The 24,921-nt window shown below is 38.2% G+C and overlaps 1 protein-coding gene across 5 annotated transcripts in view; it reads left to right on the top strand.

Moving 5' to 3' along the window:
* The window catches only part of nav3 (neuron navigator 3), a 252,304-nt gene that overhangs the window by 171,487 nt on the left and 55,896 nt on the right, over positions 1-24,921 (top strand). For all 5 annotated transcript variants that reach the window (XM_066724741.1, XM_066724742.1, XM_066724738.1 and 2 more), the window contains exons 10-12: positions 3,806-3,914; positions 9,341-9,727; positions 11,611-11,730. In XM_066724741.1, the coding sequence (XP_066580838.1) occupies positions 3,806-3,914; positions 9,341-9,727; positions 11,611-11,730 (616 nt within the window). The remainder of the gene's footprint in view (positions 1-3,805; positions 3,915-9,340; positions 9,728-11,610; positions 11,731-24,921) is intronic.

A 24,921-nucleotide genomic window follows, 5' to 3' on the forward strand; every position in this document is an offset into this window, starting at 1 on the left:
ACTGCAGCAGCAGAGGGGAGACATAGATCTGGAAATGCAGGCTGAATACTAAAAACGAGCCAAATCTGAGCTGTGCTTCGCCGGTTCATTTCAGCTCTCATTGAGCTCTGCGCGGGAGAGCCATTCGCTTCAGCGTGGCAGCAATTTAAAACGAAGAAGAAGAAGAAGACGAAGAAGAAGAAGAAGAAGAAGAGAGTGAGAGAGGGGGGGAAGAGTGACACTTTGCTTTTGAACTGAGAGAGAGAGAGAGAGAGAGAGAGAGAGAGAGGGGGGAGAGCGAACGCTATTTTTCCCTCCTTTCCCACACCACTGCTTGGGATGGCTGAAGAGAGAGGGAGGGAGAAAAAAGGAAAGAAACAGCCTTTGCAGTTGGGAGACTGGAAGCTAGCTAGTTATTGGCTAAAGTGACCATAAGTATGCTGTGGTTTAAGGATTATTGCAGTTTTGCTTGAGCAAGGGAGGCAGCAGGACTTTCGGCTGCATCTGCAGAGTGAAACCATATGGATATTTATTGTTTGGGGATCAATCGCAGCTTCCCATTGTGAGGAGAACGGCGATCAATGGGCTTCGCAAGGTACACATGTGGGACCCCAGTAACTTGCCTCGCTGCCAAGAAACCAGTGTGTCGGTGCCTGCCTTCTCCTCTTCTGTGCAGTCACTGCTGAAGCCGCCTGCTGCTGCAACCTCCGTTGTGTGAGAATGTGTGACAAGTGAACAGGTGGATACGGCACACAGGGAAACGAGGATGCAGAGAGGTGCCGAACTGTCCGTCTTCCAAGGCAGGAGCACCAGCAAGAGGGGTGCATCCAACCTACGGAAGCAGAAATCACTGACTAACCTGACCCTGCTGAGCGAAGGGGAGCAGAGGGTGTACTCCTTCGAGCTGCCAGACCCGCAGCCGCCGAGGGAAGCCGAGAGCCAGCTCAAGAAGGATGGCAAAGCCCGCGGAGGATCACTGTCCAAGGCGCTGTCCAAATCAGTGCAGTCCCTCTTCCCCCGCAGCTCCCCCACTCGGGCCGCCAAGGGAGGCAGTGAGGCCAGGGCGTGTGCGGCAAGTGCCAGCGAGTTCACATGCCAGTGGGCTGAAGTCAAGTCCTCTAATAAAGTTGGTGAGGTGACGGACGAGGAAGGCAGCAGCAGCAGGTCAGATGATGAGACGGCCGTATCGTGTGGCTCTAAGGCTACCGGCGCCAAGTACTGGGCGGACGAGGACGACGGCTGCGCGCGCGAGGGGACGGCTCACTTAGATCAGGAGGTCATACTGACCATGCTGGGGGACTTAGAGCAGGCCTTGTACACAAACATATTGAGTAAGTGTTGCATGGCATCGCAGGATGTTTTTTGTGTTTTGCATATTGTTTGTGTGTGCAATTTAAAGCATATGTAGGATTGGAGGTAATATATAAAGAACAAAAATGCATTCAGGGAGTATTTTGTCTGGCTTAGTTATCCTATTGGTAGTTATTGTATTATTCGTATTATTTAAGTTGAAGTTATTGATGACGGTGTGATTGCTGCTGTGATTTTTAAACAGCTTTTTTCTTTCAGGTTGTTTTCTAATTATATCAGCAAAATATAAGAGAGTGAGAAGCAATATGCAGTATAGTTGGTCACCTAAATAACATTCAGTCTTTCATCTGGATTTGCTTTTCAGGGTGTGTTTTGGGATTTTGGTTAGTAACTTGGAATAATGTAAGCATATGCTGTTTAATGCAGGGTTGGTATTCAATAATGAATGTGTTTTTAAATGTTTCTTACGTATTTGAGATTAATACCCATTAACTGGGAATGATGATGGTCTAGCTTTATTTTTACTGTGTCAGATATCAGTGTCTGGGGAGCTGTATTGTGTGAATGAATAAGTGTCACTCTTGTAAAAGGACTTAAGCCACTAAACATGCACTATTAAAAATAAATGTATATATATATATATATATATATATATATATATATATATATATATATATATATCAATTCAATAAGGTCAAATGTAATGCTGTAATGCATAATCAACTTAGGGTACGTAAATGGAACCTGTTCATATTTGTATAACCCTGAACGAGCAGATGCATGCCTTTACAGTGACATAACCCCCAGTCAGGACTGTGGGAGAAGGAAGACAATCTCAGTGCTTACTGGAGTGAGGACTCGATAGTGTTACTCTGCACGGCAGGCAGTCAATCAGTGTATGATCTGATTACAACGTTTCATCTTGTAACTCATTTACACACATTACTGCATCACCCTGCAGATAGGGTCTGCCCCTTAATATATTTAAAAATATCTCAATTTAATATATTTTTTAAATATTTATGGACACAATTATTAAATTATCACCTCATCATACATGAAAGCAGTTTCAGTGTTAAATGTTAAACCACGTAATGTTCTCATTACGAAGAACTCATTCAAACCTACATGAATGGAATAACATTCAAAATAACGTTCACATTCACAGTACAAGCCTCAGAAAATGAGCTGTGACATTATACTAGAAAGGATGCACCATCTTATGAAATCTAAGCCAGGTTTGGACTGGAGCTTAAAACCCATTTTTTTCCGAACTCTGGAATTCATTCCCTTCAACAGAAAAACTTTTTTTTTTTTTTTAAACCTTCTGAAAGCCATATCTTTTCCAGTATGGTCTGGTTGTTTGTACATGTGATAATGATTAATTTCAATCTAAAAGATACGCACACTGAAACAATTCTCTCCTTAGACGTATATAGAAAGTATGCAGAGATTTGTGGGACAATATTGCCTGCGCAATTAAAAAAGACAAAAGCTGTCTGCTAATCATTTGGTCTAGTCTATTTTAGTACTTGCAGTATGTAAGAATTTGTATGACTGAGTTAGATATATAAAATCCACTGGTTTCTTATGAAACTACTGTTTGTAACAAAATCAGCACTGTGGAAAAACTGCTCCCCACCTGAGAACGTAATCATACAAACAATTTGATCTGAAGCTTCCTCCTGCTGTTATTGTTAGAATAGCTCGTTTTTTTTCTTCTTCAGAGTACAGGCCACAATAATAGAGACATAAACAAAGCAATTCTGTCCTAACCGGTCCAGTGCAGAGGATTACTGTGGTATATGGTGGCCAACATCGCTCTCTGTAGCTGTTTGCAATTGTACTATAAATTGATCTCTCTTGAGGGAGTGTCTGGCTGTGTTTGTCTGTCCTCAGGGCACCCTGTACTGCCATTAAATGTGTGCTTTTGCTTTCTTAATCTAGAAAGCTGTATAATTTTGTATTTTTTTTTGCTAGATAGTCTTTTAAAGAGCAGGTTTGCCTCTTAAGGATTTGAAGATTAATCAGTAACATCCAAGTGTCTTTTTGTTGATACTTTTTTTCCCACATCAGCCGTATTCCTGAAGCTGTAGTAATATTGAGCCAGAGTTAAAGTTTAGATTAAGTGGCAGAGACGTGTTGAATTATGCATACCCCAGTCTACACTTGTGCCTGGGTATACAGTTACAAAGCAATTGCAGCTACAATACCGTAGGCTGCTTAACACGGCTGCAAAGCTATATGTCATGGGGATTCAGATGTGTGAATATGGATTGCAATATCGAGTGATACGTTTAGATAAAAAGGATGAATCACAAGCATGATCGTGCATTTGTTCAAGACACAAACGGCAGTTTCCACTTATCTTCTTAACTCAGAATGACGGTAACACCCGTATCTAAGAATATTTATACCTCTGTTGTGAAATAAGGAAAATGTGTTGTTGTTAATAATAATAATAATAATAATAATAATAATAATATAAGTACTAGTAAATTATATCTATTTTTAGGAGAGGATCCTGAAACGAGACGGATGAGAACAGTGAAGAACATTGCAGATCTGAGACAAAACCTGGAAGAAACCATGTCTAGTCTCAGAGGAACACAGATCAGTCACAGGTGGGTATGAGGCTGAGATCCTCAAACACTGATGCTACAGTACATGTGATGTTGAAACTATAAAGAAAACTAAACCTCTAGCATGGGATAACTGGCTCTATTGTACAGGTTTCAGCAGTAAAAATAGTCTAAAGTATTAAAGCATTGATTAATGCATTGTCCAAAGGAATGACTGTCCTAAAATGTCAGCCTGTTGAATTTCAAATACTGTTGAAGTGTCAGCCTTCATCATTGCTGTATATCTAGCTTATATAATTGACAGCCAATTGTAATTAAGATACATTTTACATGTCTTAAGATTTCTAAGAACATAAATGCAGTTATTGCAGAGTTCATAGGCAATCTCTGTATTTCACTTTGTTCTAAAATGCACTGAAAATACAGTAAAGAATGATACATAAGCTGCGCTGTGATAGATTGATATCAGCTCATGTGCAGTGCATTATTGTTTCTTCAAGGGATCCTTCTCAAATAAATCAATGAGCAATGAGTTTTCCAGCTCAACAACATTGATTTATGAAGGATTCGCAATGGTTCTGTGAACTAAACTAAAATTCAGCGGTTTAAAGGTATCGCACCTGTGCAAGCACATTGCACAGTGTATTTCACTCGTGTGAACAGAGTACAGATAAAATATGTCAAGACATCAGGTTTATTATTAAATGTGCATTAATTCATAATGGGGAATTTCAAATAGGTTGTTTTAATGTGGAATTTATTTAAGTTTCTTTCAGTGGCAAAGGAATTATAAATGGTATTTTTTGTGTGTGTTCCTTGAGATTAAGACCGCTTATGTTATGATGTGGACCCTGATGGGTTAGCTGGAATTACAGTGGTAATTTGAGTCCATAGAAATAAAAAAGATATAGAAATGTCAGTCCACTGTGGCAAGTGATAATCTTTAATGCAATTTAGATTAGGCAATGTATTTTAATTCTAAATGGTATGGACCAGTATGTGTATAAAATAAAATTAAAAAAATAATGGCAAGAACTGAAAATCATCTAATTACATCTATAATGTGTAGGTGCTTATGTGTAGGTTAATTAGATTACATTTTGCAAGGCACCATTATTGGGCTGTTAGACTTCTGTTAAACAAGCATGTGCATTAAAGGTATTTCTATTCTAAGGGCCTCGCTGTGCTGAAATGTGCTGCTTTGGCTTGGGATCAACAATCAATAAAGACTGAGTCACCTAACCAAGCCATAGTCACACCCGCTGAGATTTTGAAACCTGACACATTGTCCTAGGGAGATGCATTTGGTCTCTGTGTTACACATCTTTATTCAGCCCCATATGACATTACAGGAGCATTTATTACAACGTTTTGGGGCATTTTTATGTAAAATGCTGTAAACCGAAACCTAATGGCGGATCTTGTTGAGATCTGGCTGTGTATATGGAGCTTACGCTACAGGACGTGTCTAAGTATAAGGTTGTTTTAGGGATTTATAGTCTGGTCATCCTTAACAACATACACGCTAATAGGAACTGTTGATGGGATTAATAACTTTTATGGACACTTCACTTTATTAACAGTTACACTAAAAATGTATTGGTGCATGTATTGATGCAGGGATATACTGCTTTATAGGAATAGTTGTGCCTATGGAGTGGTATTTATCCTATATTTTCAATTTCACATTTTATGGGATCCATTATTCATGATTTTTTTGTAGAAATTCTGGTCCGACTGCAGTACATGGAAGCAAGCATGTTTCAGCCATTTCACTGTGCACTTTACAGGGATTGTACTGCACAGCACTACACAGCCATTACTAAACCAATTACCTCCCCGCCTTAAAAAAAAATGAATCCAATTGATTTTTCATAGCCTGTCAAGCTTGTCTTTCACTACTCAGAGGAGGGTTTTTCCTTTCAGTCAAAGTCACAAAACATATCAGACACATTGACACACTGTCAAATCATATTGCCATATTTTATTTCTTTGTATGATTTTATTTTTTCTGAAATACAAATATGGATACTATTGTTATGGTCACCGATTCAAATTTCCGATTCAAAGGGCTTTCTCTTCTTTACAGCTTGGAAATGATCTTGCTTGTAGACTTGCACGGTCTTCATCTTTAACTTACAAACATACCAAATAAGCATTTTCCTCCTTGCCATTATACTTAACCATTAGTGTGGTGAAACTCATACCTGGCTTAATGTGAAGTAGCTAAGGTTTTTATTTTGTCCTGGTCCTGGTATTGGATAATGATGCAATATACCCAATCTAGTTCCTTTCTCTTTCACTGAACACATATAAATAAAATCAGATACCACAGACAATGATGTGAAAGTGTCAGATAAATAAAGTAGAAAGTTTGTCACTGTGACCGATGCATAAAAACATGAGAGAGAGATAATGTGTGTGTGTGTGTAACATTATCCTTCTCTAAAAATATTTAATTTAAACCTAATTAATAATGCAATGCTACATTGGAGTAATCATTAGGATATAATTGTAAGTTAATGTTATGAAATTGCTCTGGAGTAAAACATAATGGATGAAAAATACGCACTCCAAACATTTATTTTTATAAAATGACTGGTTAAGCACTGAGTCCGAGATATTACTGTGCATAGACTACAGGCTATTATCACAGGGCGCAGTGATTTATGTCTCCGGATCTTCCTGCCTCAATCCAAATATATTGTATAGCAGCAGACAGCCAAAGCCAGCACTTGTGCACAGAAGGCTTCACAAGCGTGGCCTGCGCTTTCTAACTGCAGGGAATCACAAAATGTTTCTGCAGCCTTCCCAGTCATTTGCAGCACTACCCCGCTTTCACACACAGAAATAGACACAGCAGTGAACAGTGAAACAGTGCTTTCTCAGAGGCACACTCCCAAATTTGTATTGTTCTGTCAAATTAACCAACACATTTTCCTACTTGTCTGCATACTCTTTATAGCTCCAGTATATTGCCACCAGCTGTTGTGTGCAGCTATATACAGAGTATGTTTTCTCTTCCTTATAGCCTATTTCTATGTATTTGTTTTTCGGTGTTTGTGGAGTAGAAAAGTAGCTAAGCAGTCGTAATTGAATCTGGTACCAAACACCTGTTTTCCATTAATGCTCATTCGATTTCGTTTAATATATTAATGAGTTCATCTGCATTGGCAGGTGGGATTCTGCTCCCACGTCTCTCATTGCAACAGATTCATTTATTTATTTTGCAAGGCTATTTGCTTTGAACAGAAATTCATCTTGCCATAAAATATAAAGTTCATATAAATTCTGTCCAGATGCTGCTTTAGTGGAACAGCCTGGACCAAATGTTTCTTTTGCATATTTCTTGAAACCATTGCTGAAAACATGTCAATATATGGAAGTTATGTTCATTGACTTCATTGAATAAATGCAATAATAGAAAGAGCCAAAGCAGTTGCCTATTAAAAGAACAATAACAGAAATGTGTCAGAGTCAGAGACAAAGAGACTCATGATAGAAGTTTCATGGGTAACGTATTTCCTAGTATGTGAAGATTCACATTTCTCTTGAAGGTATACAGACGCAAATCATAGTTCTCCTGTAGCAAAGTGACCCGTGTAAAAAAAGCAATTTCTTCTCCAATGCAGTGGCATGAAACGCTGCACAGCCATTTGATACAAGAAATTGGATCCATAAATGTGGATACTTGGATTTCCACGGCATCTAGGGAATATTATTAATTTTCACAATCTCCCAAGAAAAGATGGATAATGTGACAATTCAATGGGACCACACGAGGTTGGTAGGCTCTTTAATTTGAGAGAACAAAGTCTGCATGATGCTCTTGTGTGGAGATATTGGCAGTGACTTTGCATTGCAGGATTCTCTCCAGTTTCATTATTATTTCTGGATGGGATTATTCTTGATCGTGCCGAGTGATGGAATCTCTTTTTATTTCCATATCCATGTGATTCCACTAGAGGGAGATGTTCTGGTCTTTTCTACCTAGTTCTGAAGAGGCCTACCTCGGTGTCTCATTCATTCTTTTAGGTTATTGTGGTCAGGAGACCAAGAAAACTCAAACAGACATGGGATAACTTCATGATGGCATTAAATGAATTACAGGTCTACTGTTCTAACAAAACCATTCTTACAGAGGAATACATACACTCACCTAAAGGATTATTAGGAACACCTGTTCAATTTCTCATTAATGCAGTTATCTAACCAACCAATCACATGGCAGTTGCTTCAATGCATTTAGGGGTGTGGTCCTGGTCAAGACAATCTCCTGAACTCCAAACTGAATGTCTGAATGGGAAAGAAAGGTGATTTAAGCAATTTTGAGCGTGGCATGGTTGTTGGTGCCAGACGGGCTGGTCTGAGTATTTCACAATCTGCTCAGTTACTGGGATTTTCACGCACAACCATTTCTAGGGTTTACAAAGAATGGTGTGAAAAGGGAAAAACATCCAGTATGCGGCAGTCCTGTGGGCGAAAATGCCTTGTTGATGCTAGAGGTCAGAGGAGAATGGGCCGACTGATTCAAGCTGATAGAAGAGCAACTTTGACTGAAATAACCACTCGTTACAACCGAGGTATGCAGCAAAGCATTTGTGAAGCCACAACACGTACAACCTTGAGGCGGATGGGCTACAACAGCAGAAGACCCCACCGGGTACCACTCATCTCCACTACAAATAGGAAAAAGAGGCTACAATTTGCACAAGCTCACCAAAATTGGACAGTTGAAGACTGGAAAAATGTTGCCTGGTCTGATGAGTCTCGATTTCTGTTGAGACATTCAGATGGTAGAGTCAGAATTTGGCGTAAACAGAATGAGAACATGGATCCATCATGCCTTGTTACCACTGTGCAGGCTGGTGGTGGTGGTGTAATGGTGTGGGGGATGTTTTCTTGGCACACTTTAGGCCCCTTAGTGCCAATTGGGCATCGTTTAAATGCCACGGCCTACCTGAGCATTGTTTCTGACCATGTCCATCCCTTTATGACCACCATGTACCCATCCTCTGATGGCTACTTCCAGCAGGATAATGCACCATGTCACAAAGGTCCAATCATTTCAAATTGGTTTCTTGAACATGACAATGAGTTCACTGTACTAAACTGGCCCCCACAGTCACCAGATCTCAACCCAATAGAGCATCTTTGGGATGTGGTGGAACGGGAGCTTCGTGCCCTGGATGTGCATCCCACAAATCTCCATCAACTGCAAGATGCTATCCTATCAATATGGGCCAACATTTCTAAAGAATGCTTTCAGCACCTTGTTGAATCAATGCCACGTAGAATTAAGGCAGTTCTGAAGGCGAAAGGGGGTCAAACACAGTATTAGTATGGTGTTCCTAATAATCCTTTAGGTGAGTGTATATTTGACATCAGAGCAAAATTGTTAAGATCAAATAATGTGTGATATTATTCCTTGAATTAAATCTGCTTTCACAATCTTGAATCCCTCTCAGCACGCTGGAGACAACATTCGACAGCACGGTGACCACAGAGGTGAATGGGCGAAGCATCCCCAGTCTGGCCAGTCGGTCATCGCCCATGTCATGGCGGCTGGGCCAATCCAGCCCTCGGTTACAGGCCGGCGACGCCCCCTCCCTGCCCAGTGGGTACCCCCCCCCTCGCACCAACACGGGCCGCTTCATGCACACAGACCCGTCGCGCTTCATGTACACCACGCCCCTGCGCCGAGCCGGAGTAGCAGGCCGGGCCGGGAACCTGGCCTCCGCGGACCTCAACGAGAAGGGCGGTGCGGAGGGCTGCTCAGAGGTGGACGTGGCAGGATACATGAGCGACGGAGACATCCTCAGCAAGAACGTGCGGGCCGAGGAGATCAGCAGTGGGTGAGTGGGAGGCTTTTCCCAAATATCAGCAGAGAAACGCCTTTCTTGGCATTGACAGCCAATCGTTGAAGTAACTGGACCTTGTAATGGTTCTTGTCTTGTGTGGTTCAAGGAGAAAGGAAGGGATCGTCACACAGGGAGGAACATTAGAGGGGTTATTAACAGGAGGAAGTGTTTGCCCATCTCTCTTGTTTGGCTGCAAAAAGCTAATCGATTTGAAAATGTCATCCAGCCATTTCTTGAATGCTTTCAGTGAGTAAGGCTCAACAATGTGTCTGTGTACTCTGTTTAAGAGCCCCATGCCTCCTATTGCAAAGAGCTACAAAAGGTGTATGCAGTCCTGATTTCAGCTGTTCTTTATATCCAATTATACCCCCAGGTCTCGTTAAATGTACTTCATGCATTGCACAGTGCACTTGTTTAAAGCTACTGACAGAGAATAGTGATTAGAGCAAATTACCTTAGTTTGGCACATGTTACACTCCTATATAATACTCATAAAAACACAAACAAACTGTGAGACATCTAGCCTTAACCTTGCTGGATATTTCTGTTCCCACTGGAGTCTTAAAAAGGCTTGTATTAAAATATAGGCACCATTACAACTTGTCAGTAGGGGAGGAGAAGATATTTTGGTTTGGTGAAAATTCAGAGACTATTTGTACTACTGCTGCCCTTTTTAAATTGTATATGTATCTCTGCAGGGCCCTATTATCAAAGTATTGCAGCCTAATTCGTTTTCACAACAGATTTGAACTAATTCTGCCAAGAAACCTGGTTTAATATGAACATAAATGTATGCATTTGAAAAGTATTCTAGCTGGTTAGATAATCTGTAGTAGGAACCATAAGTGAACACTTAATATTTGTATTTATCAGTATTCTTCACAGCCCAATGACTAAGATATATTCTGAAGGACATTCATCATACTTTTAAAGGAAAAAAAAAAAGTAATTTAAAATGTTGTATGTCAACACAATTTGTCGATTATTTTTCTTCCTAGAATATCTGAAGCACATTTTATTTCCAAGGCCAGCTATTTAAAATGTGCATTGAGCTGCAAACAGGCGTCTCCAGACACGTCAAAGCTCTGAACATGTGTGCTTGCAGTCTTTCAGAAAGAAACAACAAAACAGAATACCTTAAAGTCTATAGGTGAAAAAACAATTGTGTGTGTATAATCCTTGACCCTTTTACCTTCACACTTACGAATTAAAGCCACACTCAATCAGAACAAAATGATTCAATGTGAAGAACTTTTTTCTGCAGCTCTAGGGAAATTTGACTTCAGTGCCAATTGTCAGATGTGTAATTGGCAGATCCATAAGTAGAAATCAGACCCATGTTTGTGTTTGGAATGCTGCAATGTAAGGCAAAGGAATAAGTCATTCTTTATGAGCTGATCCTTTAATGTGGTCGTCAAATCTAATGTAGCCTAAATCTATTTTTGTTTGGCAGGCCAAAGTGTTTAGTGCATAAAAGTGGTAGTTATATAAAATTTAAAAATGTCAAAGATCATTTTTGTTGGGCTTTTCCAAAGCAGTAGCATAAAGCAATATCAGCATTTCATTTTAACGAGCACTGTTATTAATTAATTAAAAAAAAAAAAAATACACATGGTTACGCAAGTTAAATTACTGACTGTGTTGCACTAAGAACAGAAATTTCAATTATATTCTGTCAGACACACAGAATTCACATATTGAGTAGGTGGGCCCAACTAAAATATACTAGCTAATATACTAGCTAAATAAATAAATATATAAATGTGCCAGGTGTGACCAGGATTCCCCACAGGGCCGCACACACTTGACTGAGCACAGCAGGGAGTGGGGAAGCTAGAAACCAAACATTTTTTATGTCCTATTCTTCTTCCTGGCAGATACCTGACCGACGGAGGGCTCAATCTTTACTCCCGCAACATGGGCCGTGTCCCAGACATGGCGGCCTCCCGCGATGTCATCCAGAGAGGAGTGAATGAGGTGCTTGGGGATGCAGACAGGTAAGAGATGGTCTTTCCCAGGTTTACTTACGGCAGGAAGTGCATGACTATCTGAATGGCCTCCATCATTTGAAACTGTTTGCTTCTGGTGTGTCTCAAAGGGCTGGTTTCCAGGAACATCGCTGAAATGATAAAAGACTAGATTGACAGATTTGAATGGTTAAGTGGACGGGTATGTTGATTATAATGTCATATTGTAGCTGAACAGTTATTGTTTTTCTGTTGTTTTTGTAGTACAGCAATAACCACTCATACGTAATACTTAGGAAACCCAGAATAACATATATGCCACAAACAGAGGCCTTGTAAACAGTTTTTATTTGTATATTTTTACATGCCTGGTAAATATGTGGAATATGGAGTATACATCATGTAGTAAAAAAGCAATAGTTAAGGATATTGTGAATTTATCTGCTGTGTGTTCAACCCTGCCAGTAAATATCTTTTTAAAATAGTTGCAGAATTAATTAACTGCCTCATTGCCTAAATTCAAAGCCAGATTCCCTTAGTAACATCATAGTGAAGCTTGTAGTTAATAACCAAACCTTATGCATATTTAACTACATATACACTCACCTAAAGGATTATTAGGAACACCTGTTCAATTTCTCATTAATGCAATTATCTAACCAACCAATCACATGGCAGTTGCTTCAATGCATTTAGGGGTTTGGTCCTGGTCAAGACAATCTCCTGAACTCCAAACTGAATGTCTGAATGGGAAAGAAAGGTGATTTAAGCAATTTTGAGCGTGGCATGGTTGTTGGTGCCAGACGGGCCGGTCTGAGTATTTCACAATCTGCTCAGTTACTGGGATTTTCACGCACAACCATTTCTAGGGTTTACAAAGAATGGTGTGAAAAGGGAAAAACATCCAGTATGCGGCAGTCCTGTGGGCGAAAATGCCTTGTTGATGCTAGAGGTCAGAGGAGAATGGGCCGACTGATTCAAGCTGATAGAAGAGCAACTTTGACTGAAATAACCACTCGTTACAACCGAGGTATGCAGCAAAGCATTTGTGAAGCCACAACACGTACAACCTTGAGGCGGATGGGCTACAACAGCAGAAGACCCCACCGGGTACCACTCATCTCCACTACAAATAGGAAAATGAGGCTACAATTTGCACAAGCTCACCAAAATTGGACAGTTGGTTGAGTCTCGATTTCTGTTGAGACATTCAGATGGTAGAGTCAGAATTTGGTGTACACAGAATGAGAACATGGATCCATCATGCCTTGTTACCACTGTGCAGGCTGGTGGTGGTGGTGTAATGGTGTGGGGGATGTTTTCTTGGCACACTTTAGGCCCCTTAGTGCCAATTGGGCATCGTTTAAATGCCACGGCCTACCTGAGCATTGTTTCTGACCATGTCCATCCCTTTATGACCACCATGTACCCATCCTCTGATGGCTACTTCCAGCAGGATAATGCACCATGTCACAAAGGTCGAATCATTTCAAATTGGTTTCTTGAACATGACAATGAGTTCACTGTACTAAACTGGCCCCCACAGTCACCAGATCTCAACCCAATAGAGCATCTTTGGGATGTGGTGGAACGGGAGCTTCGTGCCCTGGATGTGCATCTCCATCAACTGCAAGATGCTATCCTATCAATATGGGCCAACATTTCTAATGAATGCTTTCAGCACCTTGTTGAATCAATGCCACGTAGAATTAAGGCAGTTCTGAGGGTGAAAGGGGGTCAAACACAGTATTAGTATGGTGTTCCTAATAATCCTTTAGGTGAGTGTATAATGTGGATTGATAATTCTAGAAAATATGCAATGTTTTGTTTTGAGTTTTATCCTCTCCAATCAAACAGGTTATATATATAAAAAAAAAACTTTAAGTAGCTCTCCTGATCATGACAGAAGGCTAGAGCTGTTTTTTGTCCTGTTCTCTAGTAAAAGAAAGGTTTATTGAATCACATGAGTTAGACAATGATGAACAGTGGGTGTTTGAAATTGGAAGCATAATTCTGTGTTACACCTTCTTATATTGTAAAACGAAAATCATCTAGCTCACTTAAAATGCAACATGAGTTACATCGCTCCATGGTTGTCAGCTAAATGATAGATTAAGCTCTACATGTTTAATGGATTAACCGCTATTTATTTGCTGGGCAAATTAATGTTACCTTATTTCAGTATAGCTTTAAAAGCCACATAATGACTGTTATTAGCTCTTGACAATGCAGTAAACAGCTTTGGAGGTGAATTCACAGTTTTGGATCAGTGGTTAGTGAATAAGAGAAATTAGGACCGTTATGTTATAGAACTCAAATTTACCTATCAGTGAATTGCAAATTGGAAAGCTGTGCCCAATCAGATTTCATTTATTATTAAGATTTATTTCTTAGCAGATGCCCTTATCAAAGGCGACTTACAGTTTATACAAGAAGCAATTTAAAGCAGAAAGCAGCTCCTGGCAACTGTGATAGGGTACAAGTTTGGAATTTGCGATTTGCAGTTAAGTCAAAGCTTTGGTTGACTTTTAACAGTCCTGTCTTTTAACATTGTCTGACATTGCTTTAGTTGATTGCTTTTGGCATCAGTTGCCACAGATGGTAGAATCCAGTGACTGATGTAATAGAAAAGTGTGTCATAATGGCTGCTGATGCTGATTTGGCAATATTTTTGACAGTCACCTACAACCATGCTTCTTATAAATGCAGTTTTAACTTTTCCCATTTCTGGTGGATAGCTAGCAAATGTATAAAATCTGCAAGCTTTCCAATAATCTCAGTCTCAGATTTTCTATTTCCACTTAATAATGAATCATACTGAATAGGCTGGTCCTAATAAGAGTTTTGGGGAATGCAGAGACAGGGATTCAAAGATGATACTTTCACACAAATAATTCAAAATACTTTTATTCCCCCTTTAATTGGTATCCGTGCTCAAGTGTGTATGGTCTCTTTAGATTGCTGATTAAAATACGTGACCTGGAGTATGTATTGCTCTCAAATGTAAGTGGAGCATAAGAGACAGAGCACAGACATATAACTACATTATTTTCATTTCTTTCACTCATTGCTTCATTTATTTTTTTATATATTTCAGCTATGCCACCACTTAATCTTTCGATGTTTTCAACATAATTATATCTAAACATCATCACCTTTGACTAACATTTTATATCAAATATAATAATCTGCCCACATCATAGTATATCCGGTGTTTTTTGGTTTGTTCGAAAGCAGTGGTCCACACTTATCAATCAACAACAACAATAATAATAATAATAATAATAATAATAATAATAATAATAATAATAATAATAATAATATTAATTGTGCAGTCGTGCTTCCACAGGTGTTCTGTTTCTGATTAGATGTTTATTTACTTGGTTAATTTACCAGGAAATTAGAGCCTTACTAGACTGCAGAAAAAAATTGTTAATACTTCATCCTTGTAAGCAGGTACATTTGAAATCACTGCAATAATAGCTGCATGAGACCTGGGGCTTGAGGACCATGCCTTCCTGATTCAAGTTATGGCACTACTCAGTTATCACATGACAGCAAGAAAATCCGAAACCAACGCTGCTAGGGATGAGACAAAATCTTCCGGAATCTATAAGCGACTATTTTAGAAAAGTTATTGTTTAGTTTTGTCACCGTTCATAAATCAAGGACAATGGCTTTGAAACATGTAATCTATTATGAGGCTGCCAAATTGCATACTTCATCATCTTCAGAATCATTGTATTTTCTTTCTTGTTGTTGTTGTTGTTTTTGAAAAATTGCTACAGATAAAGGGGCCGATAAGGATCTCTTCTGTCTGTCTGAGATACAGTATCTCAGCTTCCCTTGAAACATAAACCCCTATTATGCAATCCTGTGTGATATGTGGTTGAGGAAAATTGCATTTCACAGGAAATCAGTAGAGTGTGTTCTTTAAAGAAGTATTTAAGCCTTGATTAAATTTAGTAGACATTTTTTTTTTTTTAATAGCACACCCTAGTGTTGTACTTTGCCTCAACTTGCACACTGTTCCTCCTCGTTACAGTGCTGGGTTTTGATGTATATTACCTTCAGCCTTAGTACCAATACATTTTATCTTGCCTTGCCAAGGATTTTCTTGCCTTGTGTCAAAGTTACTATACCAAACGTATCTTCATGTCTCTATTTTTTGTCATTATAGTATATGGTATTTTTAGTCCAGATTTTACAGTCACTCATCGCTGTAATCTTACAGGGTGGAAGAAATAAGATAGAAAGGCAACCTACTGCATGTAATGTAGAAAAAAACATATATTTTTGTAGAGTATTTTGTGAGCATACAATGGCTGCGATAAGGTTTTATTACCCTTTTGAAATTGAAGCCAAACTGTGTTACCTCTGCTTCTTAACCTTTGATTTAGAGAGAGGGAAACAGGCAAGTGAAAATATTATATATTTGAAGCACAACTTGGAATACTATGGCAACAGATGTCATTGCTTTTAAAGAGGGTTTTAAGCTATATTGTGAAGTAATAAAGCAAAAACTCATTGTACTAAAACTCATGGAACAGTAGCATAACTGTAAAAGGTGGGCGACACTTAAACTTGTTACTTTGTGTATTTTTTATTGGTTTGTTTTCTGTTATCTAACCAGTTATTCACATTTAATAGACAAGGCAAATACTAATATACTATTCAGTACTGGAGGATTACAGCTTCACATTTTAAGTAGTAAAAAAAAAGGTGTATAAATAAAGTCTGCACCTATCATAGCTCGGTGCCCGATGACTCCCCCAGCAATTGCTGAAGGCAGATTTATTTGTATCAGTGAAGCAATGGAGCTAAATTTATCTGGGAGTCTAAAGGTGTCATGGGGAATGAGGATTTAGAAACTATACAGTGAGAGAATTTCAGTAAAATGTAAATACTGTATTAGGGGGCACTGGTCTCTGTTGGTTTTTATTTTTCCTGCATATGTATATTTCCTGAAATTGATATAACGCATTACAAAAGGAGCTTAGTGGGTATACAAGGTTCACAACAATATATAATCTTAAAATAATATTCCTAACCACAATTTCAATATATTTTAGTGGATGTGTGATGTCACCCTAGCATAGACCAATTGGTACGGAGAAGAATATCTTTCGTTTCCTCAATCCTCTGATCCTTGTTTTCATTTTTCATCCAGCCAGATACATTATAATAAATGAGTTTAATCAAAACTAATCATTATGTAAATAAACAGTAACTTGTTGCTGTTTCTTAAGTACCCAACACCATATCGTACAGCAAATAGAAATGCCTCGAGCTTAGCAGTCATTCACCATCAACATGTTGAGTTTAATCATTCTTTAATGATGTGTCGCACAGATATGAGTAATTTGCTGAGGTGACACCAAAAGCTAAATCATCACTGATGCCAGTAAAGCAACCTCTGATTTGTAGTTTTTCCAAAAGCATCTGAAAGGGTCAGTTACCAAAATTGTTGCCCACTGTCACCCCTAATGAAGAACAATACTTTTCTTCATGCTTCTTTATTTGTATGCTGTATTATTCTAAAACAATGTAGATTACAGAACGTAGACAAACTTGCCTCTATAAATACATTTGCTATGCAATATAGATGAGGCTGCACGAAGTATTCGTGTATTTCTGATGGGCAAGATCGGCAAAGCATACATAAGTGAATTTAAACACGGAGGCATGCGTTTCCCTGTAGACTTATGAATTAATAAAAGCTCCCCTTTTAGCAGCATCTTCGGCTCGTCTTTTGTAGAAACTGTCATACAACCTGACTGGGGATGGAAGCTGGCTTGTGCAGATTCAGTTGAAAGAGCAGCTTTGGGGGATTTGAGTGGAAAAGGAAGACATACCAGCTTTCCTGATACGCGGAAGATTTTGTGAGACTCATTCTAAAAGGCACTAGGGTCCTGTCTGCACATTGCTGAAGTCAGCATCCAAGGGCTTTGGATTTTGAGAGTCAGACACAATGATGCATCGCAGGAAGCCAATGCAAAAACTGTTATGTTGTGGGTTTTTTATATTTATTATTTATTTTCCCTTCATATATACTGTATTTTGGCAAGCGTGTTTATGAAATTCGTTCCATAATAAGTTATATAACGCTGCTAGTCAATCTGTCTAAAACTAATACATGTAGGTGGAATCTTTATTATACCATCTGACTTATATTTTTATATAATAATAAAGTTTATATATCAAAAGGTTATCAAGAGGATGCATATAATAAAATATAATATAAGGCATACAGTATTTAGTATGAAAAACACTATATTTTCTGTAGATTATAGTTACTCAAACTAGTGGCGGCTAGTTTATGTGAAACTACTGTCTACCACGTTTTCAGGCTGCTGTAGTTATATGCATATTCATTAATCTGCTTATTTCACAAAGTGGGAGTCAAGAAAGAAAATGGATGTACTCTGTCCCGTTTTAAATTAAAATGTCTTAATTTCAATACCAGTGTAAATAATGTAATACTTTACAGGCAAATAGGCAACTACAATGTGCCAGGCTTTTAGCCTTGCATTTCCCTGACAGATGGGAGAAAAGGTCAGCTTTTTGGGTTTTATTTAAATGTAAATGATGCACAGTTGTGTTATTGTACAGTTTCCAGTGCCTTGCCTGTATTACAAAATTAATAATGTTGTTCCATGTAACTGCTATCTGATTTGATCTGTTAAATGTCTGAGTGGTTAGAGAGCAGTGGTACAGTGATTTCAGCTATGGCCCCATTCATGCACTAATGTTCTTTATTTTCTGTCTGGTGAGAATGTGGGTCAGTACATGGTTAACTGGAGAGATCAAACATGCCATCTCTGGAATACATCTTTATCCTGTTTCGCAGATTGGGTTTATCTAAATCTGCTTTATCACCGTGCACTGAAAATCCTCTGTGACCTGAGGTAGGATAGAGAGGGGGAAACATGGAGAGGGGGAGTCCAAGGCACTCCCCGTGTACTGACAAATGGTCTTGCTGATTCGGTCAAGGCCGTTAAACCCAGGGCCCCCTGCTTGTCACTGATAAATTCCAAATTCTCATCACTGCATCTGCAGCGAGCTGATGGCATGAGGAGATGTGGAAGCATCTTCTGCATCCAATTTCCAAGGTACATTCCTGCACATTCCTCTGTTTTTAAATAGCTCAGGATGCATTTTTATAGTGTATTTGTTGTATAAATGCATTTCTCCTTACTGTATGGATGTTTGAGATCGGGAAGGATAGGAACTGGGCATTCTTAACCGTGACACATTAATACATGCAAAATGATTCAGTTAGTGCTGCATTGGGCTCTGTGTGGTCGATCCTATCTACTGTTTGGCCAGACTCTCAAGATGTATTGTTCAAAAGGCTTTGCTTTTTCAGGGAGTTGCCTGCTAATAACGAAGGTCTATCTGAACAGACTCAGCTCAGTATTCATGGTTAGAGGACGGCTTTCCAAACAAGCTCACACAGAGAAAAATACTTTGGGACACATGGTAGATCCATGAAAGAAAATATGTGAAAACCCAGCTGCTAAACTAGGACTGCCTTCCAGTACAAATTGCAACCTCATAGAAGCTCAAGAGCAATTGAGCAACTGCTAAAGTTATGTTTACTAAGAGGTAACAATATTTGAACATCTTATTGCTAAACACAGCTTGTAAATGTTTGTTAGATGTTTATTATTAACACATTGACAATTGACATTTAGCACATCTGTAAACAGACTCTTTCTATATTATATTTACTAGAAAACTAATATTCCCCAATAGTCCTAATTTTGACATTTGCTGCTGAAAACTACCACGGGGTTTTTCTTCGTATGTGAGAGCTTTTCGAAGGCACTTTAGACTGGAAGTAGCTTCCAAGGCCCCCTGTGGCCTTCATCAATTTTAAATGCTCTCCAGCCCAGTTTTCACAACTTGCCAAATGTTACTCTAATGCCTTTATATGGAAAGGAAACATATCTCTTATAACAGACATGAAGGTCTAGGTTTAATGCTACTGAATAATGAGAAAATGTGAATCGCTTTGAAAACTTCATATAGCCTAGTTCTTCTTATCTATCTATATTATAACCTGTCAATATGGTATTAACAACCACACACTTATTTAGTCTGTTATTAACAGTAAGTAAACATTAGAACACTAAAGAGCTGTAAAATTGTTCAGTGCTCCCAAAGCTTTCACATACAACATGAGCCCTGATCCGTAAGTAGTGCCATACTACCAACAGAAAAAAAAGCAGCATCAATATCAGGTTGAACAGATTTTAAACTTACTGGTGAGGTTCCTTAGATAATGATCTTCCTCAGTACTTGAGCATAAATAATCCTATTAAGCCTAGAGACCTCTATATATTTCTAGGTAATCGCTTGTATGCTAAGTGTGTTGAGTTCCAGCTATTGGTCACGTTCAGTATCAATACAGGCCAAACTAATCAATGTGTAATAATAGAATGTCGTTGTGTACATTGCCTTTAATTGTGTTCTAGGGATCCTTGCTGGGAAGCCAAGGGTTGACTCTCATGTGGGTGAGAAACAAGTGTAATTTGCATTATCGCCTCCGCAACATGAATGGCATTTTGTTGTGATCTAAATATGAAATGCGCTTTCTCATTTTGACAGATTAATAACATCTCCCAGTTAGCAGGCCGCACATGTCTGTACCTACTTGTGGGATTAGTTTTGTTTTCTAGGCAAATAACATGAGAGTTATAGTTCATGTGTGCAGTTCTGATTGAATAGTGGACATATTTAATGTGCAATTGATTGTATTGCAATCCTAATGGTAATACATGTTTTAAGACAATCAAGCTATTAATCTATTCTCTTGAAAGCTGTGTTGTCTGAAGTCGTTATACTTGTCCTTTAAAACATGTTGTTTGAATTGCCAAGGTAATTTAAATGTTTTAGGTTGGATCTTAATGAAATATTAATGATTCTTTTGGGAGATGTATTTTAAGAAACAAAGTATTGCTTATAGAAATAATGTTTTGTGGGTACTTTCATACCTTCAATATTTGTATAATTAAATATGTCAGTTGTCATGAAAATATGTATTCTCATTGACAAGTTTTAATAAAGGTTTTTACTTATATTACAGTTTATCCAGCTCCATGTTTATGTTGTATTATTTTATATAGTTACAAATATTTTACACTTTACAAATGTTGTGTATATTCTTATATACCATATTAGCATGGTGATATACCAGATGATCAATAAAAGGACATTGAGGATGCACATGTCTCTCCTACATTTCTAGCCAAAATATATTTGTTCACTCTTTCACTCTTTCATAATATGGAGTTTCTCCTTTATTCCAGTTGAGTACATCTATCACATAGAGCAGTTGAGTTGACAGCGCACTGACAGAAAGGTCTAGGAACAAAAAACAATCCAGTGGGACAAGCCATAAGGATGATTGAATATAATTTCATACATTTTTATTCAATTTGTTTTTTATTTTTTATTTCTCTTTCATCCCCGCAATCTTCTCCAGCTGCTACAGTATACACGGAAGAAAGAGACGGTTATTATTTAGTTTTATTGTTCCCTTGTTAAAACTCTAATTACATATCTGAATTGCCCCCATATGGTTTGGAAAAATACAACTGTGTGGTATTTATTTCCAAATCCTCTAATATGCACACAGAGAGGTTAAACATCATTATATAATATCTGAGATAGGAAAATTAGGAAAGGATGCTAGCTTTAACTATCCCAGTAAAAAGGCATCTGAATTACAGCTGAGATATTTCTATCAATTGCATTTATTTTTGTGGTGGCGCCAGCTTTCGTACCACAGACCGAGGGATTGTAAGACTGCCGCTGAGCCGTAGACAGCTGGTTGACCAATAGATGCCTCATGCCTTTCCAGATCCCTGCTCTGTAAGGCATTTATCAGGCTGGGGTCCAAATTTGAGGGAAACTTGAGCAGTGATAATGGGGTTTTACAAGTAGTGTGAAAGCTGTTGTTTGTTGTCCGTTTCTTTGCAGTGTCTGAATTCATGTGAAGCGGTTATTGTCGGTCTTGTTTTTATTGAAGAACTGCTATTGTACATTCTTCTGTGGGACCCATAAGTCACTGAAAAACAGCAATGAACATTGCGAATCCTCCAACGTCTTCACCTTGCCAGACTTTAACCAAGTGTCTAACTATTTGATATTTCCTAATTCTACAATGAAGGCAATCGAGATCATCTTACTCAGACTTGGCCTGGATTTACTGAGCACTTCCTTCACAGAACGTATCATAACTAAAAGCCAAGCCCAGCTTCTGTTTGTGTTGCAAGACTTAAAATTTGCCACAACACTTTCTCATCAAACTAGAAGGACTTTTAATTAAATAGCTTTAATTATTTTAACGGTAGTATTGAATCCGTTTGTTTATCACATTTTTATTTATTCAAAGAAAGTGATACAACATACAGTCCTGAATCAGTTATTAAGAAATACAAAATGAATCAAATAAATGCCATAGGTTGAAATGCAAATGTTTAAATGAACAGGGTCACCAGTGAATGTAAGAGGTCATCGCCATGGAAAATGTCAGTTTAATTGTAGAAATTTGAAAGAATCAGCTTCAATTCGCTTGACATTGTTAGTTTCCCTGTGCCGTCTCCTTTAAAAAATGAAATAAAATAAATGCTCAGCCCTTTGCTTCATTTAAAAATCAGCCACTTTGGATTTAAATTAATATTGGATGTTACATCCCTCTATAGTAAACAGAAGGAAATCAATTATTTCAAAATGATGATTCAAAAGAATTGGACTCATCACGATTAATGTGATTGCAAACACAACACATGCCGTTTTATCTGCTCATATGGAACAACAATATACTGTAAAAATCCATGTACCATCAAATCATATTAAATAATCACATGGGACTCTCTACTTTCATATTAAAGGCATTAACCAAGTAGCTTCTGCGGAAACCAAATTATATTTATAGATGCACACCAGCATAAGCAGATACATATCAGTGCCTCATAGATATAGGTTTGTCTTTGAGCTTTTTGATCACATATGCTTGTCATTAAGCAAACTATACCAATGGATTAGACCCCACATCTCAATCTTTGCTGAGGTCCTGTAAATGAGAGATCCCATTATTTCCATCTTTCTTACTTAACCTCAGAGCCCATGGATTGCTTTGATAGGCTTCCTATGAAACCAGTACTTTTTTCAGCTCAGTGAGTCATGGGCTAGCCGAAGTGGAGATGTGGTGAGATGCTGCTTTTCTCCACTCAAGGGCAGCCATTTACTGGCTTAGCAGCAGTGCAGGTGGGCTGTAGTCTTACAGGGTTTCACTGGGGTGTGACAATACAAAAGACCCAAAGCCAAATGAGAACAAAAACAATCCAGAGAGGTGAGTTGAATTTCTTGAAGCTCTTTACATAATTTTATTTTTATTTTATTATTAGAATAATATTCATCATGTTATATTTACAGGATGGGTTGAATAACAGAAGTCTTTACTTTTGTAGATGTGTGTTTTGTGTGTGTGTGTGTGTCATTTTGTTAATTAAAGCTGAGAAGAATTCAAGGAATTTGGGATACTCAGCAAGTCTTCTTTTCGTGTTGTGATGTTTAATTACAAGAGCTTTTAGGTTCAGTCACATTAGCCAGGATTTATGCCTGTGACAAATTAGGATGAAGTGTATGCAAAGTAATGACACACTGATCTTTAGCATATTGCTGCAATGAACATTTAAATTAACCGCTATAAAATATGTTGGACAGTGTAAATGTTATTGCTATGGATTTAACTGTTTAATCCTTTACTGTTTCAAACCCTTATTGTTGCTAGAAATGATTTGGGGTTCATACAGAAGACCCTGGTTCGCTTACAAAGTGTTTCAGTGTGATGTATTCTTGTGTGAGACTAAAATTGTGTAGAGTATGCTTTACAAATTGTTATAATACCAATTACTCTTTACTCCTTTCGGGTTGTAAATGAAATGGCCTGAATTGTGTTTTGTACTGTGAAGGAAGGAAAAATAAATACTTGGTAAATCAAATGTAATTATTACACACATCAGTTTTAAGCATCTTTTTTGAAGAAATAATCAAACAAATTCAGATCATTGACTTTGGTGTGCACAGAAGTAGAACTAACAATTTCATGTTTAGACTCTCTGCTTGTGTGGAGGATGTTTTGACATCTTATTTTGAAGTGGACAAAGACAAACATTATACTGTACATTATACTGTACTAAAATTTGTCAACTCATTATGGACTGCTATTAAGGATTGCATTTTCTCCCTTGCTTATTAAAAAAAAATATATCACCAACAATAACATTCGGATGAGAATTCTAAGATACACAAATTAAATTGTATGGATTAGATCTGCAGAACGGTCCTTGCAGGGGCTGTATTTATGTGCTGTAAATATTGCATGAGATGATTTCCTTTGGCGGATACAATCTACTGTATTCTCCCAGCGCTGACGGGAAAAAGGCTCCAGAATGATGCCTGGTACTTGCTGAGTAATAGGAGTTTTTTTTTTTATGTGTTTATCAAGTAGCAGCGCAGCAGGATGCAGGAAATTGATGGCAACTGGAAAAAAATCAGTTTCCGCAGTTGTGATTTTTAGCACTGCACACAACGGCCTCACACTGTGTTGCGGCTATTGATTTTAATGTAAACTGTGCCATTTAAACTCAAGCTCTAAAAAAAAGTGCTGCCATTGCTGTTACTTTATAAATAATGTCCAACATTATGAACAGTGAAGATTTTTTTTTTTTCCCAGGCCTTTATGGATTGTCAGTCCCATCAAGAATGATTTAGTCAGCTGCAGGCTTCTTGAGACGTGAAGTAATTAAATATTTAGGCAATACAGCCGTGCTTTTGCAGGTCTTCATATCCAGCAAGTTGGACTTGCTTTTAAGACAGTGAAACTTAACGCCTTGTGTGCCATGTTACGCCTTTTATTCCATTGCCAGGAATTGCCTCTGTGTTTTCACAATGGCTGCATATAGTAAAAGCAGACTTCTTAAGAGAATAAAGGTCAGATTGTTCTTATACAAAGGCCTCTTTCAGCTCAGTGTAGAGAATGAGGAATTTCACCAGCCATACACTACTGTACTACTCCTTAAGGTGATAATTCATACATTTTTACTTGACACAATTCTGGAATTACATATTTTTGCCACTTTCCATTGGCAAAGGCTTAGCATTTATCTATGGCTTTTTACATTTCAGAAGACCTCACAGTTGGTTTTG

Source organism: Amia ocellicauda, chromosome 15 (assembly GCF_036373705.1).
Source record: "Amia ocellicauda isolate fAmiCal2 chromosome 15, fAmiCal2.hap1, whole genome shotgun sequence".
Lineage (NCBI taxonomy): Eukaryota > Metazoa > Chordata > Actinopteri > Amiiformes > Amiidae > Amia > Amia ocellicauda.